This window comes from Podarcis tiliguerta, assembly GCF_965153285.1.
Source record: "Podarcis tiliguerta genome assembly, chromosome: 1".
Lineage (NCBI taxonomy): Eukaryota > Metazoa > Chordata > Lepidosauria > Squamata > Lacertidae > Podarcis > Podarcis tiliguerta.
The window spans coordinates 105,422,192-105,440,268 of record NC_139534.1 but is presented as its reverse complement, the minus strand read 5'-3'; the positions used below and the strand labels follow the sequence as shown (position 1 = coordinate 105,440,268).

Genomic DNA, 18,077 nt, shown 5'->3' with positions numbered 1-18,077 from the left:
TAATTGACAGGCTGCGTAAATTACCCCCCTCATCTCCCCATGAAAACAACATTTATGTGATTTGTTTTTTTTAACTCAGCTGTTAAATACAGGCTTTAGTTTCTATCAGTCGCCGCCAGTTTAGCTAAAGTGGTTTTCCTCTAGCTTTGCTCTTCCTTATCTGATCATTGCTCTCCCTTTATTGCTTCTGCATTGGAGACACATTTGTGTTACGATAAAGCTGCTGAAATCCAACGACTACTCACTGAAGCAAGGGCCGTCAACAAATCCTTGGTTTTTGGCACAGGTTTTTTTTTGGGCTGGAGGAACTTTTCTCATTTGAAGAATAAAAACTTAAAAAACAACAACAGAAAAGGTATTTTGCTTCTAGATACACTAGGTTTATGTTCCGAAAAGTGGTGCCTCTAGAATATTTTAATTTGTTCCCCTTTATTTTTGCTAATGTTAAAGAGGTATTTCTTTATTTTATATACAGCCCTATACTCAGAGGTCTCAGGGCGGTTCACAGAATAAGATGAGATCCCGTTCATCAGTCTTAGTAAGTCTGCAACTATAAACCCACTAGCCTCACTGAAATCAATAAGATTTACTTCATAGTAGACATGTATAGGATTGTGCTGTAAAGGTCAAAAACAGAGAAAAATGGGTACTGGTTAATTTTGCCTACTCTTACATTGCTTCTGAAGGAAACTCATTAATAAATCCTTTGCAACTATGAGCTGTATGTGTACAATATGTGCAGAGCATGACAGCGTAACTTAACTAAATGTTGCCCTTGGGGGTTTTGTGTATCATATACACAAACCATTTCTACCTGACACCATGGGAGAGTCTTGTGAAGCTTAAAGTTGGTTGTATGATTTCTGTTGCAGGGGGTGGTTAGAACTAAAACTAATTGGATAGTTCAGATTTTGGGGAAATATAGTGGATTCTTCCTGCTGATTTGAGTGGAAGTTCTACTATGAGATATTATCTGTGTGGACCTAACCCTCCAGAGCTGGTTTTGAAGGTGCACAGGGACCTTGTGAGGAAGAAGCAGGTTTGTCGTGTGCCCCTGCCCCATATTCCCCCCATAGTTCTCTGTTTGTCCCTTTAATTGTAAGTGCGGTGTAATATGAAGCTTACATGTAGGCATGACTTAATATCACTTTTTTATTAGCTGGTTTGTTTTTACTAGGGCCTGTGCCCCTACTTGCTTCACTTGTCAACTCCACCAACCTCCATAGCCCAGTTAGTTAGATCATGGTGCTGACAATGCCAAGCTTGCAGGTTCAAGCCCCATATGGGGCAGCTGCATATTCCTGCATCGCAGGGGGTTGGACTAGATGATCCTTAGGAACCCTTCCAACTCTACAATTCTATGATTCTAACTCCTTGCCCCTTTAGTTACACTTCACATAAAAAGAAATCAGACCTCGCCACACCTCTGCAGCTCATCTTGGGCCACCTGCCTACTCATCTGCCTGCACCTGTGTCCTCTGGATCCCTCTTCCTCACTTCACCTGGGTTGCCCACCTGCCCACATCTCCCTCCTCCAGTTCCTTCCTCCTCACATCTCCTGGGCTTGCACCTCCGTTATCCAGATCTGCCCACTCCTCTCCTGGACCACAGACATCAACTGGATCCAGTTCCCCCTGGTTTATGGTCTGTGAGTAATCAGAGAGAAGGTAAACCACATAGGTTTTTGTGCTAGCCAAAACACAAGAGAGGCACTCTCTTTTTTTATTTGTGCACATTTTTTTTCTGTTCAGCAGGAGTTCTGGAGCATGTTGCAACTGGCATCCACTGTGGTTCATCCAGGTTTAGTTGCACTATGGCTAGCAGCTGTAAAGGCTTGCATCAGCCCTGACTGTTGTGGACCTATTGACACCATAGAGTTGTAAGATGGGGAGTGCTGAATATAATGCCCTTTTATCATTGTAAAAGGTGGACTCCTGATCTGGTTTCTACAACCAGAAAGCGATGGATTTCCCCCCAAGGTTTAGCTATTGATTAAAGCATTCAATACATTTCAAGTTTTACAAAAAAAAAATCTGCAACGTGGCTAATGATATTTAAATCAAATACAATTTAAATCAAATATATACATTGCAAGTCCCGAAAACATTTAACCCCCTGAAGCTGCCTTCAAATCAGATGTCATGCCAATCCATGAGCCTGCCAGAACTTTGTAGTCTTGACCAGTTGCCAAAAAGTCACAAGAACTGAATTGTACCTTTCTGGGGAAGAGCTACGCAAGATTTGTTCTACCACCAAAAAGGGTATCTGGGATCTAGATGCTTTGGAGCAGAGATGGGGAATCTGCAGCCCTACAGATGCTGTTGAGTTACACACACACACCCTCGTTCCCAGCCATTAGCCATGCTGGATTTCTGTTGCTGTACATAGGGTAGAGCGGACCTGCAGAGCCCTGCTCCTTGCCGCTGCTTAATTGGATGGGTCTGGGGCAGAGCAGAGCAGTGTCAAAGTTGAAAGCATGTGAATGCACCCGCAAGAGTGTCAGGTTGGCAGCAACAGCCTCACAGGTGCAACCGTGTGGCTCAGACATTGCTCCCATTCTGCCCTATGTAGGTAAGCAACCATGGCCAGGTATCAAGGAGTGGCTCTGTTCTACCGCACAAGCTGCTACTGAATTTAATTATTCTGTCTCTGTTGAGATTAATTGTAAATATTGACCCAGGCCACATTCACACCACATGCTTAAAACTCGAGGACACCCCTTTGAACGATCATGGTTTCTCCTAAAGAATTATGGGAGCTGTGGTTAGCTAAGGGTGCTGAGAGTTGTTAGAAAATCCCCATTCCCCTCCCAGAGCTACAATTCCAAGAGTGGTTTAACAATTAATCTCACTTCCCAGGGAACTCTGGGGACAAACAACATAGCTCAGAGCATGAGATTCTAAATCTCAGGGTTGGGGGTTTGAGCCCCACATTGGGCAAAAGATCCCTGCATTGCACAGAGTTGACCCTTGGGCTCCCATCTAATTCTACAATTCTATGATTCTGTGTCAGGAGCAAGTCAGTAATAAATCACAAGACATGAGTAAAGTTAACTCTTTATTCAAGGACACAAATTCAAATCAGGGGCCAGGCCTAGTGAGCACAGGAACGCATCCTGGTAGATCTTTCCCCTCCTCCCCAGGTCCTTCCCAAGCAATCTGAGACTATGTCACCATTTCTATATTTGCTCTGCCCTCTTCATACCTCTTCTGGTTCCGGGAGACGAGGGTGGGAAGGGAGCTGGTTGCAGCAGGAGGGAGAGATTTCTTCAGTGACATCCCTCATCACTGCTTCTAGCCCCACCCCCACCCCATCCAACCTTTGCTTCTGCCTCTGATTCTAGGCTGCTCTCTGCCCCAGCCTCTTCCTCTCCCAGTCTGCTCTCTTCTCCCTCTGACCACTCATCATCATCCTACCACCAATCCCCTGACTCTGAGCCTTCTTCCCTTGGGGGTTCCACAGCTGGTATCTCCCACCACTCCTCTGCATCCAGCCAGTCCATGACATTCTATAATTCTAGCTCCCAGAATTCTTTGGGGAAGCTGTGACTGTTTAAAGCAGCATCATAGTGCTTTAAATGCAGGGTGTGAATGTGGCCTTACAAAATGTCTCCGTTAGCCAGCACTTTTGGCTTTCTAATGGTAGCATAACTAGCTTTGCCTCATATTGCGTAATTACTGGACCCAAGGCACCTTTTGCTTTGGCCAAAAACCGTATTTCTCCTTGTTTAGCTTCATGGATTCATGGATCTGATCCATTGCTCAGCATTTTCTTGGGATCTTCCATTGACCTGCCATATGTTTGGATTCCATCACTGAAGACAACTGCTCCTTTTCTCTGAGTGATTCTGCCACCTCCCTCTGAAAAACCTCAAGAGTGTGTTCCTTTTAATTTTCCCTCCAAAAGAAGAGCTTGGGTGTTTGGGATAAAACCTAAGCATCATTTCCAGGAGATGATTATGCACTGCTGTGCTAACAAAATTCATGTTTGGGGTGCTTCTACACAAGAGCTCTTCAGCGCTGTTAAGACATTGCTTTTTTTTTTGCAAGTAGCAGGAAGCAGAATTAAAATTAGGGTTCCATACAGCTTTAGCTGTGCCCTTTCATATGACTGAAGATGATTCTATAATATCTTCTCACAAATAAGCTGCTCTCAGCCACTTACCTGGCTACTTCAGGTTTATTGCTTGCAGGTTTAGCTGGTTTTATTGTTTTCTTATTGCTCCCAGTGGGACGATTACTAAGAAATGTCTCCTTCAATAGGTGCTCTATGAATTGCCCCATGTTAATTTATTCTCCCATAAGGGAGTGGCCTTTGCTTTTGGTTACTGATTTCCTCATATCTTTTTTCTTAATTTAATTTTTCTTTTTTTCCATTTAAAAAAAGTGATGGGGAAAATAGGAAACCAGTTATTAAGCACATAACCCCACGGGAGGGGTGGCAGTTCTGACGTGGAACAATTTGCAGAGAGGCTATTCAAAGGGAAATTACAAGTCACCAAGCTAGGGTCAACAGGAAGCAGTAAAATCAGCTGACCATACAAAGAGGAAGTGATTTGTTTACAGGCACAGGAGCCTTGAAAAACATGGGTACTGCTTTGTTGGTCCACATTGAACAGCCTCAACCTCCAATTATATTCTAATATTTTAAAACAATCGCAAATCAGGTCTGGAAAAACATGGGAGGGCAGCACAGAAAGCAAGTGATTGGGGAAAAAATATATGGATATTCTATAAAAAGTGGGTGAACAAAGGAGAGCAATTCCATAGAAAAGGGTTAGTGTGGAAGCATCTGTGGACTAGACACAGTTAAAACGGAAGGGGAGGCTCCCCACTTCAGAGGTTTGCCCCTAAATTCTAAAGAGGGACAAGGATGGAGGAAGAAAGGTACTGCACACATTCTTGCTCCCCTTCCGATGTGTTTATTTTAACCCACAATATGAATACAGTTAAGAACTTAATTCGTTCTGGAGGTCCGTTCTTAAGCTGAAACTGCTCTTAACCTGAGGTACCACTTTAGCTAATGGGGCCTCCCGCTGCCGCCGCCACACAATTTCTGTTCTCATCCTGAAGCAAAGTTCTTAACCCAAGGTAGCATTTCTTGGTTAGCAGAGTCTGTAACCTGAAGCGTCTGTAACCCAATGTACCACTGTACCTGGATGTACCATAGTGTAAAGCAAATCTCTCAGTGCGATAAGGTGAAGTGATGATTTGGAATACTCAATAAATGCAACCTCAACAGGATTTGTTTGTACATTTGTTTTATTTCTCAGTTTGTTCGAAATGACCTGTACCACAAGAATACGATTTATTTAATTAGTTATTTGACAGTTTTTTCTTTCTTTCAGGAGCAGATAATAGTTGAGTAGTTACTGTTTTATTTCACTCTTGGACTATGACACCCTGCATAGTTTTGCACAGGCTTCCCCATCTTTCCCCCTTTGCTTGTTTTTGGCTTCTCTTAACCATCAAGTCACCAGAGCAGGACTGGCTTTGGACCACATGACTGGCCAAAAAACCTCAGCCACATACATTCTTAGGGTTTCTTTCCTTCCTTTTTTGACAGCTGCTTTAGCATGGTTTCAAAATACGTGTTCGACATTTCTGAACACATGAGTCAGTCTGGTTATGAAGAGAGAAGAAAATAACGCCCCCTTATTTGGCATGAACAATACTGTTGGGTTGTGGTTTTGCAGTTTCTTCATATTTTCACTTCAAAATAATGCCCGCCTTTTTTTCAGGTGCAAGGGGTGGTGGGTATCGCACCACTGATCTGAAGTGATTCCCGTCAACTTGGGTGTTTGCTTGCTGGTTGCACTAAAGGCCAGAGACCCCAGAAAGGAATGTGAATGCAAGCAGCATTTGTTGCCTCCACGGCTCATTGGGAGGGTTGTATTTCAGAGCAGAAGACAGTGACCTATGTAAAGCTTTGGGAAGGAGAGAGTACACTGCAGGTTTGGGTTAATGGTAGGCACAGAAGTAGGGTGACACAGCTTCCTGGAAAGGGGGAGGTTGACAGATGTCATGCTTCTATTCTAGTGAAGGCACTTACCTGCATGCCTTGCCCTAAACTAATCCCGGGGTTAGCACTTGGGGACTTCATTACCTTCTCCATGGAAGCTACTCTTGTCTGAGGGTTTGCAGGTGTCAGAATCATTATTGTACCAGTAGTTCGTACCTTACAAAATATTTGACTCCTATGTGCAGGACCGAATAATTGCTTAGTGCATGCTTACACACACACACACACACACACACACTTTCTGCTAGTTCCAAAGGCATGGAACCAGAGCTGTCCCCATATTGCTAAAATCTGAAGATGGTCTGTGCTATCCACTCTCCCTATAAGATCTAAAATATCACCAAGTTGCTGCTCTGGTTGATTGCTACTGTCTTCCTCAGATGTATGTTCTATTAAATTAATTTGGAATATGTTGTCTCAGCCTCCTCTACGATTATGGACGGCATCCACATAATGCCTTCCACCTCCACGTGGATTTCCACTTGCACAGTGGGACTTTCCCCCCTCTTCTCCCCTCCTTGCACCCTGCAACCTCCCCAAATCTGCTCTTGAGGGTTGGGGGGACCCCTGGAAGAGATTTAGGGGATTGGTGGACAGAGGAGAGTGGAGAAGTCCCATTGTGCAACCAGCAATCCTTGCGCTGGCTGGACCATGACAACCCTATATCCCTAAGATTAAACCATCTTCAAAATTACTGAAGGTTATGTGGTCTTCACTTAGTTTTTACCAGTCTTCTTCAACCTGGCACCATTCAGATGTTTTGGATTACAGTTCCCATCCTCCCTGAAAACTGGCCATTCTAGCTGGGGCTGGTGGGAGCTGGAAACCCAAAAATCATCTGGACGGCATCAGACTGGGGAATGTTGGTTGAGAGTGATGCAGCTATATCTCTGATTGAACCAAAAAGGGCGCAGTGAGTCATGGACAAGCAAGCTCCACATTGCCTCTGACTTCAGAAAAAATAAACACTGGTACAATATATATATGCAGAGGTGTGGGCAATGCCCTACTTGAGAGCTTACCAGAATGGCCACAATTGGAGACAAAAGGCTGCACTAAATGGACCCAGCAAGGCAGTGATTTTATGCTCCAGCAACATAAGATGACCTTAGGCTATTTGTAAATGAACAAAGTGGTAGTTTTACAAACATGGGAACGAGAAGTAATTGTTCCCACATTTATTGCATTTACTGAGTCTTCACTTGTTTACTGCCCGAAAGTGGGAGAAATCCCGCAACCATGCTTTGCAAAGGAGAGACACAGGAACATAGGAAGTCTTGTGCAAATTCAGGTCTATTTCCCGTAGCCCAGTATTATCTACTTTGATGTACAGTGGGTCTCCAGGGTCTAAGCTGGGGACCTTCCCCATCACCTGTGATCTGATCCTTTTCAACAGAGATGCCAATAAAGGGACTCAGGACCTTCTGCATGCCAAGCAGGCGCTCTGCCAGTGAGCTACTGTTGTCCCCTACATGTGATGGCTATTTTGGAGAAGAATGACAGTGACTGTTAGTAGGATAAAGAAAGCTGGGGAGAGAGGAAGGCTACTCTGAGAAAAGGAGCATCCATCAAAATACTTTCCCCCATGGGTGGAAAAGAAGTAGGGAGCCATTTTGAGCAGGAAACTGGAGCTGTTTGTCATCCAAAAACAAAACTGTCAGGAGATTGTAAGTATGGTCCAGCCCCCAAATCAGTTGCCAACCGCAGGCGTCTGAAGGTAGTTTCATGATTACTGTGTTTATTTCTGTCACATCCTTCATAGCCATGGAAGACCAGTTTAGCAATCTGCTGGCTCCCTCCCTGCCCACTTTTTCCCTCTTCAAAAAAGAGGACCTTTGGATTAGCATCTGGATGAAGCAGCAAAGTGAATTAGTACAAAGTAAAGAAGTTGAGGCCTCTGTTCTGATTTACCTCAGGAAGCAGACAGGACACTGCCCAGCCCTCACTTGGCAAATGATATATATATTTTTGCCATCTATACCTTTTATTGCTTTGGTTAGACCTATTTTCACATGTTGTTTTGACCACTCCCTTTGGAAGTAAACTTCACTTGTATGGTCATCTTGGCTTCAATGCTGCTCCTGCAACAGTGGGTTTAACTCTTGAACTCACTGCTGGATCCCAAAATAACCGTGAAAACAGACACACAAACACATCACCCTCCTGAAAAGCCACAAACCAGTCAAAGCCATCTGGACTTGTGGCTCTGTGGGACTGATGAGAAGAAAAGTAATTAATCTCTGAAAAGAGGGTTGGCAGGGGCCTAGCTAACTTGGAAGCCATTATTTTTATAAATATAACCTAGAAACCTTACCTCCCCAATCCCTTGATGGGGAGGGAGAAGCACTTCCAATTCTCAGAGGCACTCTCTTACTTATCACTTCAAGCCTGCCATTCAAAACAGGTTTTGGCTCAAATATAAGCCTTGCTACCCTTGCCTTCCTTCAGCTACATTCAAGCTGGATTCAAGCAACTGACCTCAATGAGAGAGTTGCCACAGTGGGAAAGGAATGCGGAGGCAAAAATTAAGTATCTCCCCTGGGTTGTTTTAGTTCTCTTAGCATGGCGCAAGCCCAGCAGGTGAGTTCTTCTAATTCTTCTTCTCCCCTACCTCTCAGGGAACATATCCAATATTTGGATTTGGAGCTTGAAATCTATTGGTGAGGAAAGACTGGGAAATGCCCTGGTTTGGGATAACTTTTATTTTGGCCCACTCCCTGTGATTCCAGTGACCTCAGGCCATGTGGAGAAAGTAGGAAAGGAGGTAGAGGGTTTTCTTTTTCTTTTTAAATAGCACCACGTCTAGGAGGATGAAGGGATGACTGAGGGACTACAGCCTTGGAACAACAACAGAAAGTATCCAGCTACTTCCCTCTGCATGTTCTCACACAACGAGATCTTCTCTCTCTTTCTCTCTCAAGGACATGTCTCCAGCTTCTCTAGTAACCACCACCGGGAATGTTATGATTGCACATGGGTAGGGGAAAGCCAGGTGCAAATATGCTGTACAATATCACAGGATATCTTACACGGTCAGGCCTGTCCTTCCCAATAAGGAGGGCCTCTATGTACATGTTTTCTGTGTAGCTTGAGCACAGGAGGCAGCCATTCTCGACTTAAGAGATCCCATAACGCTCCTCCCCAAACAGACCACCATCACATGGACCACAGCATTGAGGAAAGGGGTCAAGCTGCGGACCCACTGACGCCCAGATATATTTTTAATCTCCTCTCACGCCACCATGCTATGAATGTTACAAACTCTTATTTTTCACCATTTTCTGCTTCAGTCCCCACACCCCTTCTCTTAGGTCAAAGAAGATAGGAATGGGCTGCCCTGGATAGTGCAAACAGCATCACTCTTAGGGGCTCCAGACTTCCTTTGGCTCCCTCTGCAAGTGCAAGAGCTTGTTCTATAATTTTCCAGAAAGAAAGAAGGGGGGGGGGAGAGTGATGTTGATTAAAAGAGTTTCCTTCTCTGTACACAATAATCTTCAGATGGATGTACAGACTGGCGTGGCTGCCAGATGGATGTTAAATAATTCTTCCATAATAAATGATTGGAGATAAAAGCCAGCTGCCACCTCTGTTTGCTTAGCTCCATGGCCGCAACCTTGGCTTCCAGTTTGCTTCCTGGGCCCTGTCAGACCTTGGCTTCCAGCATTTCTAGGAAGAGTTTGTGCATGGGGACCTTGCCCTGCAGTTTGATGCTATAGAAGTGCTGCACGGCCTTGGCAGCTGTTTGCCGCAGGAGGGGAAGGGTGAGCAGCAGCTTCCCCGCACGCCGTGGCTCCTCATGACGCTGGCTCAGCTCGTAATCCTGGAGAGCTTCGTGGAGAAGGTCTTGGAGTTTCTGCACTGCATCCATGTCCTCTATGTGCATTGAATCTGCAAAGAGACAACCTTTTATCATATGTGGTGGACCTGTCCCAAGCTGAAAGACTTCTGGGGAAAGATTTATAATGAATTGAAAAAAAATGTTGAAATATACATTTATAAAGAAACCAGAGGCCTTTCTTCTTGGAATAACAGGTTTGGAATTGCCCAAGAAAGATGTTAAATTATTTTTGTGTGCCACAACTGCTGCTCGTATTTTGTTAGCTAAAAAGTGGAAAACCCAAGAATTACCAACAGTAGAAGAATGGCAGATGAAGATGATGGACTTTTCGGAGCTAGCCGACCTAACCGGAAGAGTCCGCGACCAGGAGGAGGAGGAATATCAGGAAGAATGGAATATATTTAATGATTATTTAGTTAAATTTGTTAAGTTAAATTAACTGGAAATAGCTTGCAGATACTTAACAGGCTTAGGATTTTATTTATGTTAAGTGATGAATTAATATGTTTAATTATATAAGGTAAAGATTTAAGGATGTTAATGTTTAAGTTAAATTTCATAAAAATTGGGATTTGGAAAACCGTTAAAAGGACATGCAATGAAATTCAACCAAGGGGAAGCGAAGAAGTCACTTAACAAAGTTAATAACTGTAATTTTCAGTAAGGCTATGATTTATGTTTGTTATGTTTGTTTGTTTGTTTGTCTTGTTTGTTTGTTTGTTTATAATATTGTGAAAACCAATAAAAAGAATCTGCAAAACAAACCAACCAGCAAAAAAGTGACAGGGCAAATCTGCCTGTCCTTTAAGAAGAGCTGATGCACCATTCTTAAGCATATCACTGTCTTCTGAGGTGCGGTGTGAGAGGCAGCCTTCTCTGTGGTATGCACCACCTCCTAGATGGAACTTCCTGCCTTAGAGGTTAACACATATTCCGCCAGCATTTGAGAACCTTTCTTTGTCTACAAGCCTTTGATTCTATTACTGTTTGTGGCTGCAATCTAACTCCATTTACCTGGGAGTAAATCCCATTGCATTTTCTAGGACTTCTGAGTAGACATGGTTAGGATTGTACTGTAAGTTATGGGTTCTGGTATTTTTAGTTTGGGATTCTTTCTAACGCAATTTTCAGTGTTGAGGCATGGGTGGGTGTGTTTTTAATGTATCTGTTTTTCATGATGGAATGTTTTTAGATAGGCCTCTCTACAATGTGCAGCTGCCACAAGCCAGGTTCAAGCACTGGCTCTGTATCACAGAACCTTTCAGTGGCAGTTTTCCAAGATCAAGGTAGCATTGGAGTTAGTAAAAAATGAAGTGAAACAAACCACAATGCTGGTTAAATATGAAATCACTACTACCCAGTGATCTGGAAGCTGTTTCGACAACCAGGGGGATATAAAAACTAAAGGAGGTGCTCAGAACATACTTTCTATCTTGACCACCGTCAGAGTGAACCAAAGGAATCATAAAGGGATGTTATCTCACTCTAGTAGTCTAGAAAGTCCCCATTTGGACCACATGTAAAGCTCATGAACCCAATGTCCAGCCCTATCTTTCAGTGAGCCTTTCAGTTGCATGGGCGATGGTGGCCAGACTCTCATGTCCATTCCAGATGGTAACCTTACCTGAATTGGCAAGAGCCAAGGCCTTGAGTGTCACAAACTCTTCCTTCTCCACCTTCAGCTTCTTATACCTGCGCACAAGCTGCAGGATGGCCAGGTAGAGCTCCAGCAGGCCCGTCAAGCGAGAATGTTCCTCATCCATGATGTAATCTTCAGCATAGACCAATTTATCCTCATAGGGTAACGAGCGGTAGACGATACCCAGGATGAGTATCTCCATCCATGCGCTCTGCAATAGGCTCATCTGGTCCCCCAGGGAAAGATTAGAAAAGCCTGGCAGGGCAAGAAGAGCAAGTCAACTTACGTACACAAGTAGGAGACGATGTTTTAGCACTGCCTGCTCCAAGCCCTGAAGCTTAGAAATCTGGTGGGGACTCTGTTAGGTCACCCAATGATGGAAACCTCAATATTCCCATGGGGAGCCCTTGGCCATAAACATTTAACCACAGTTCAAGGTAAAAAAAAATGCTCCTTTGACAAAGTGCTAAAAAAAAATGAAACTTTCAATCATTTTACTCACAGGTGTGCCACATTTTAAGAGCCAGTTGCATTTGCAGTTCCACATGGTAAGCCACTTCCTATGTCAGGCATGGCCAAACTTGACCCACCAGATGTTTTGGGACTGCAATTCCCATCATCCCTGACCACTGGTCCTGTTAGTTAGGGATGATAGGAGTTGTAGTCCCAAAACATCTAGAGGGCCAAGTTTGGCTATGCCTGTCCTATGTAGTTTGGGTGATTTTAACCATTCCATGACACACATGGATTTTGTAACGGAATACTTTTATTCACACAATCCCATATGGAATCACCTTCAGCTTGCCATATACCAAAGCTTCCCATTTGCTTTGGAAGCTGCACACATGATTGAAAGAAAGGGTAAAGACTCAGGTGTTTTATTTAAAAGGACTGATCTATAAAATTTAGGTGGAACAGCTGCCTAATAAACCATGTATACTATAAACAAATAAATGTAGAGCTGTGGATGTGTTTCTTTTCACACTTGCCGCCATAGAATAGCATTAAATACTGCCATGTGCCTGGCTATTAATGTTAGGCTTGCTTATACTTCACACCAACAAGCTTGGTAGCATTTAATCACAAAAGTCCATTCACAATCCATGAAGTCCATTCAGGCTGCAAACAGAAGGACCTCCTCCATGAGTGCAACTCCCTTCCAAAAACAGAAGTTCATTCCCTTTTCAGAAAAAAAAGTTAGGATCCAAGTCAATTTTTCTTAACAATGGAACTCAATCCAGTTTTTTAACATTGCCTCCACCAACCAGAGGATCATTAATGTTACTTTAGGACCCACAGGAACAAACAGCACCTACTCTGACATGAACACCAATTTGGGTACCAGGCAGACCAGACACTGAAAAGCCATGAATGAGAACTGAACAAATTAGAATTAGTAGCATTTATTGAGATCCCCGCAACAGAGGAATGCTGTGCTTAAAAACTACATGGTAAAATCATGTGTGTTGGCAATAATTTTTCTAGGTGGTGGTGGGGATGCAAAGTACATACTAAATGGGGGCCTGGCTGGTTTCTCTCTCACACACACAAAAAGAATAGTTCCTGTATGTTTTGCCTTATAACTCGGATTCCACAAGTACTAGAAATGTATTCTCTCACTTCTTTTTTTTTCTTTTCGTGAAAACTGGGGATCTGGAGATTATGGTTCATCTGGAGGCAGAGCCACCTAGCCTGCCCACCTGCTCTCAAAACTGGAAAAGTCAGAAGGAATCTGGGAGATGAACAACATACAGTCCACACTGGAAAAACGAAATCAGGCATTACAGCCAGTGTGGGGAAGGAGGCAAGGAGATGGGCTTTGTTTCTGTGTGAAACACAAGTGTAAGAAAAGGCCACTTCCTATATCACAAATTTCTTAATGTGCCAAGGGCAAATGTCTGTCTACTAGTGATTCAGACATGAGTAAGACACTGGGAGTAGTTTGGCTACTGACTCACAAACAGGCACAGGTATAAATCTCCTTCTGTTGCAACTTTACTCACAAGAATGTCATGGACACCTCACTTTTGCATGATGAAATTTTCCATTTTCACTCTTGAGATGCTCTTTCAAAATTACCAGACTCACACAAGAGTCCTGAAGAAATGGGGGGAACTGTTCTTGCTGAGGGAGGGAGAGGATGAGAGTAGAAACACTACTGACAACTGAGCTTCTTCTCAGTATTTCCTGACTCTTCCTAGTCTGTCACAACACATACAAATCCTACATATAAAGAAAGCATGGAGACTCAACCTAGCCCAAAGTCTGCCTGCTCCTTCCACAAAGAGTGGTTTATTTTCACACCTTGGTTACAACCAGGAATGGGGGAGAAATTCATTTTGTTTTATTTGCTTAATGTGAACCTAGATAACACCATACTTTCCAAACCAATATGCAAGCTGAAATGCTGTTATCCTTATAACTCACTCTTCAACACATTTTGTGATGCAGTTCTCACAAAACATATATTAGGGAAAACTAAGCACAAAACTCTGCATGCGAGCAAAAATAACACACATCAATGTCTTATATTAGGCTCTTGCAAAAATGCTTATATTGCTTGCAAAAACTGATATATTAGGATAAGTGTACCCCAAAATGTGTTTGAGTTTTTAAGGGCTTGCAAACTGATGCAAACCAAATTTGAGATTGGAAAATTTAGAACATGACAATTAACAGATTCAACTGTTCCTAGTAACACACAGGGAGTTACCTAACATTTCTTGCCAAGTGTTGTAAGAGATCATTCTGGTTCCCTTTTCTTCTTTTTGTGCAACTGCTTCACTGCTGCCCCACAGTTCTTCCTAAGCTCATTAACCTTTGACTCACAGACGCTCCAGTCCCTCTAGCTGTGATTTACGCTCAGCAGGATGCCTTTATTCCCAGAGTCCTTTGCTCTGGTACTCTTGTGCCTGCATCTGGGCCAAGGGAGCCAGTCACTGCAAGGATCATTTGATTTCTCTTGTTATCAACTTGGCAATTAACAAAAGAGCTGGTGATTGCTGTATTGACTGGTCGGGAGTTCCATTTTTCTGTCTCAGCTATCTCAGCCCAAGGAAGTGAGGGCAGAGGGATGGGTTAGTGGTATTTATTTATCACTACACCATGTTTTGTGTTTGTGTTGCCAGAGGAGGTAAGGGGTGATAATGGCACGGCAGTCCTTGGACATCCAATTTCCCTTATCAGGCCACTGAATAGAAAAGAGGCCGCAGGCCACATTAATTAACAGATACCAATCAGCTGTCACGTGTTGTGTGTGCGTGTGTGAGGCCTGATGGGTAGGAGGGAGAGATCGATAAAGCACTGGGGAGGAGTACCAGAAGAAATAAGAGGACAGCTGAAGAGGAGGCTGGGACATCAGGGACACGAGCTGCAAAACCAACCCTTCTTGGCGAGTCTGAAGATGGAAAGGAGCTAGGCTAGACAACTAGGTTGCAGTGCATTGCTGACCACAACCCAGTGCTTTGCCCTGTATATGTCTGAATAACAACAAGCTGCCCTTTTAGCAAGGGAGCTGTGCTCTTCTGTTGCTAATCCACATTTATGTAGCAATAAAACTATGCTCACAAGTTCTTCTGGAGACCTGTAAACTATTCATCGCACTGACTTATTACGGTCAGTTCATTTAGGCTTGACGATGTCCTAATGGAGGAAGGCGCTTCCATTCCATAACCAAGAACCATCAAAACCAAACAATAATCCAGCCAGTTTAGCAGTTACAGAAAAAGTTCAATCTTTTCTGAGCCAGACAAGCACACATCATTTGAAACAGTGTGAGAGATTAAACATCCCAACCACACAGAACAAGCAGTGCATGAGGTCTTTGATCTGGAATCTCAGGGCCTCTTCACTCATTACACTAGGGATTTTAAGTGTATGCCTAAAGTGTGCAGCGTGAATGTGATAAACACACACTTGAAAATGTGTTGCACACAGGTACGTGAAACAGAGAACTGTTGATAGTAGATCCCTGCCAAGTGTACACACAGTTCTATGATGGGCAAAGAACACCCTGCCACTCCAAGTTCATATCCTGAGCATTGTGCTCAACACTGTAGCTGCGACTCCGGGACAAAGCAAGAGCACTTTCTCACCAACTCTGTCCAGAGAGGATGGTGAAATCCTCTTTGTCCGATTCAGACCTGATAGCTGTCATTCATGCCGCATCTCCTTGATATCCAACTGGCTAATGCAAGGTGTTCTATAGGGGGCTGGCATCAAAATCTTCTCTTTTACAAGAGAGGGAATTAAACAGTGGGATTCCTAACGCATCTGAGCAGAGAGCAGATCACATGCTGTGCAAGAAAATGCCATGCCCGCTGTGGATACCAGACTGTGAGCAAACAATGAAAGAAGCGCAGTGCTGAGATCAACGTCCCCCAATCTGGTGTCCTGAAAGTGTTTTGGACCACAATGTCCATCAGACCCACGTATTGGCTGAGGCTCGCTGATAGGTTCACAGCACTTTCCCTCATAATCACCAACAGGGTGGGTTCTTTCATAGACCACAAAGAAGGCTATGAATTCATGGGGTTTCAATTCTGGCTCAGCACTGTTTGAGACCAGTGCTTTTAAGTTAGTAATAAATTATCTGGGATCAAGATAAACCTAACTCTGTGGTTGACACCAGTTATTCAAGAAGGTTTAAACCGCAACAAACTATAAGAATGCCAACAGAATAACTACTTGTGAAGGAGCTGTACCACTCAGGGAAAAGATCTTCGATAGCAGTGGAAAGCTCACTGAAAAAAACAGTCAAATCAGTGTACTGTGGGAGTGAAAAAGGCAAATCCTGTGTTAGGAAGAATGAGTAGATGAGAATTAAAGGAGCTGAAAATAAAATGATTGCTACCATAATGCTATTATATAAATCTGTGGTGTAAATGGGCTTACAATACTGCATGCAGATTGGTTGCCCTTTTTCAAAAAGACACCATAGAATTGGAAGAGGGATAGAACAAGGCAGCTAAAATGGCCAGAGGGTTAGAGCATTCTCCCTATAAGAAAGGAATATTTGGATGATCTGTTGTGTTTAGAAAAAGATGTCAAAGGGGACATATCTCAGGTCACCCAGCGAAAATGATTAGCTCTAGGCTCGGGTCATTTTTTAAAAAATGCATGCATAACCATTTTATGGTGATGGCCACCAGCTTATGCATCTTTCTTAAAAAATAATAAATAAATAAACACACCAGAATATATAGACCTATAAATCTATGGCTCTAAACTAAAATGGAGATGGCTAGTATCTCTATCATGCCCTGTTTGGAGGCATCTGAGAACTGATCCAAATGATGGCTGGGGTGGCTAACTTTCCAGCTCCATCAGGCACACATTCCAGAAACATGGAATCTGTCCTGTGAGAACAAGGGTGGGGAATCTGAAGTTCTCCAGATGTTGTTGAACTACATCCCCCATCATTCAGTCTTCACCATTGGCCATCTTGGCCGGAGGCCACAGATTCCTCCTCATCCATGTATTAGAAAATTGTTGCATGCCTCACATTGCTACAAATAAAGCACATTACCTCATCCTTTCTTACAGAGAAGCATGCATAAGCTCCTCTTGGCAGTATCCCAACTGAACTTCACAGATTCCCTCTGAAACCTGTAGTATTTGTACCCATGGGTGTAGAAACCTATTCTTTTTTAGACATTTGGCAGCAGGAGCTACCAGAATCTTTAGAGAGAGGGGGAGAGAGAGAAGAGAGAGAGAAAACACATAATTTGTGGCAAGTGGAGTTCATAATCTGTTAATTTATTATCATCTCTGTCATCCTGGAGGGCCATTAGCAGCTGTAATAAAGAGAGATGTAATTATAGGATCTGAGGCCACTCTAGACACAGCTGCTGTCACTCCACTAGCCATATTTCATCCTGTGCGAGGCTCTCGTCTTCCCAGCAAGAGCAGCAGCAAAACAGTCACCCAAAGAGCCCCTGTCATCACCCCTCCACAGAAATCTCCGCTTCCTGCAGGGAGACACAGTGATGGGGAACAAGGTACAGGTGATTAATGCAGGGGCTGGGTGTGAAGCATGAAGAAAGGGGAGTCCTGTCCAGAGGGGAAGACAGCCTTGGTAGGGAAGTAATAATATTTGCTGAACACTATTAAAATGTATTCCTCCCCCCCCCCCCCCCCAATTGCTGAAGAGTGGCTTCAAGCTTAATTGGACCCATGTGCTGACATCACTGAGAGGGTCCTTGCACAGTTGTTTGTCTGAGGCAAGTTTAGGAATTAATGCAAACCTGAAAGTTGTGCACATGTACACACATACTCACAGCTTTCAGAGATTTCATTGGACGAAATCAACATATTGCCTTATTATTCAGAAACTTAGGACCTAACTATATTGTTACCCTTAGATCATTCTTCCTTTTCTATCATGCTGTCAACTCACTCTGGGCCTGTCCACACTGAGTATTATTCAGCTATTAATTCACACACCCCATTTGAATTAGCTTTTGGGCTTGTCTGTGAGGAGCAACTTTGTGGACTTTTCCATTGCAAAATTTCAAAACAATGGGAAAGGATTCCACAAAATGGTACATCGGAACACTTTGCTTTTAGAAGTAATGGGAC

General features: G+C 43.4%; 1 protein-coding gene across 4 annotated transcripts in view; it reads right to left on the bottom strand.

The window, feature by feature from the left end:
• Positions 1-5,243: 5,243 nt before the first annotated feature.
• Positions 5,244-18,077, bottom strand: part of ESRRB (estrogen related receptor beta) — a 158,859-nt gene continuing 146,025 nt past the window's right edge. For all 4 annotated transcript variants that reach the window (XM_083448471.1, XM_083448470.1, XM_083448469.1 and 1 more), the window contains 2 exons: positions 11,484-11,753; positions 5,244-9,909 (listed from right to left, as the gene is read on the bottom strand). In XM_083448471.1, coding sequence (XP_083304597.1) covers positions 9,665-9,909; positions 11,484-11,753 — 515 coding nt within the window. In that variant the 3' untranslated portion in view covers positions 5,244-9,664. The remainder of the gene's footprint in view (positions 9,910-11,483; positions 11,754-18,077) is intronic.